This window comes from Tupaia chinensis, unplaced genomic scaffold, assembly GCF_000334495.1.
Source record: "Tupaia chinensis unplaced genomic scaffold, TupChi_1.0 Scaffold000668_1, whole genome shotgun sequence".
Taxonomy (NCBI): domain Eukaryota; kingdom Metazoa; phylum Chordata; class Mammalia; order Scandentia; family Tupaiidae; genus Tupaia; species Tupaia belangeri.
Window position 1 is genome coordinate 354,389 of NW_006160190.1, and position 478 is coordinate 354,866.

At 68.8% G+C, this 478-nt stretch overlaps 1 protein-coding gene across 1 annotated transcript in view; it reads right to left on the bottom strand.

The window, feature by feature from the left end:
• The window catches only part of ACTL9 (actin like 9), a 6,641-nt gene that overhangs the window by 5,800 nt on the left and 363 nt on the right, over positions 1 to 478 (bottom strand). The window contains exon 1 of the mRNA XM_027776352.1: positions 6 to 478. This exon is cut by the window's right edge and continues 363 nt beyond it. Within this exon, the coding sequence (XP_027632153.1) occupies positions 6 to 478 (473 nt within the window). The remainder of the gene's footprint in view (positions 1 to 5) is intronic.

Here is a 478-nt window from a genome sequence, read left to right on the forward strand (position 1 = left end):
CTCAGGCCCGGTAGCAGTGGCGGTGTTTGATGTGCTCCACGGTGTCCAGGTCCTGCTGCTGCAGGCGCACGCCCGAATCCAGGAGCATCTCGGCCAGGAAGGCGGTCAGGTGGGTGCCGGCCAGGTCCAGGCGCTCGGTGGCGTGGGGCAGGTTGTAGCCCTGGAAGACGGGCACCGTGTAGGTGACCCCGTGGCCCGTGTCCACCACCAGCCCGCTGACACGCCCGTGGGCGTAGACGGACAGCACTGACTGCGACGCTACGTACATGGCCGGTGACCTCAGCGACTCGAAGGCCACTTCCACCAGCTTCTCGCGGTTGGTGGCGGGGCTGTAGGGCGGGTCGGAGAACAGCAGCGGGTGGTCCTGAGGGGCCACTCGGAGGTCGTGCTCCAGCATGTGGCGCCAGATGAGCTCCGAGGCGTCCCAGTCCACCACGATGCCGTGGCGCAAGGGCTGCACCAGCGCAAGGCCGCGGCG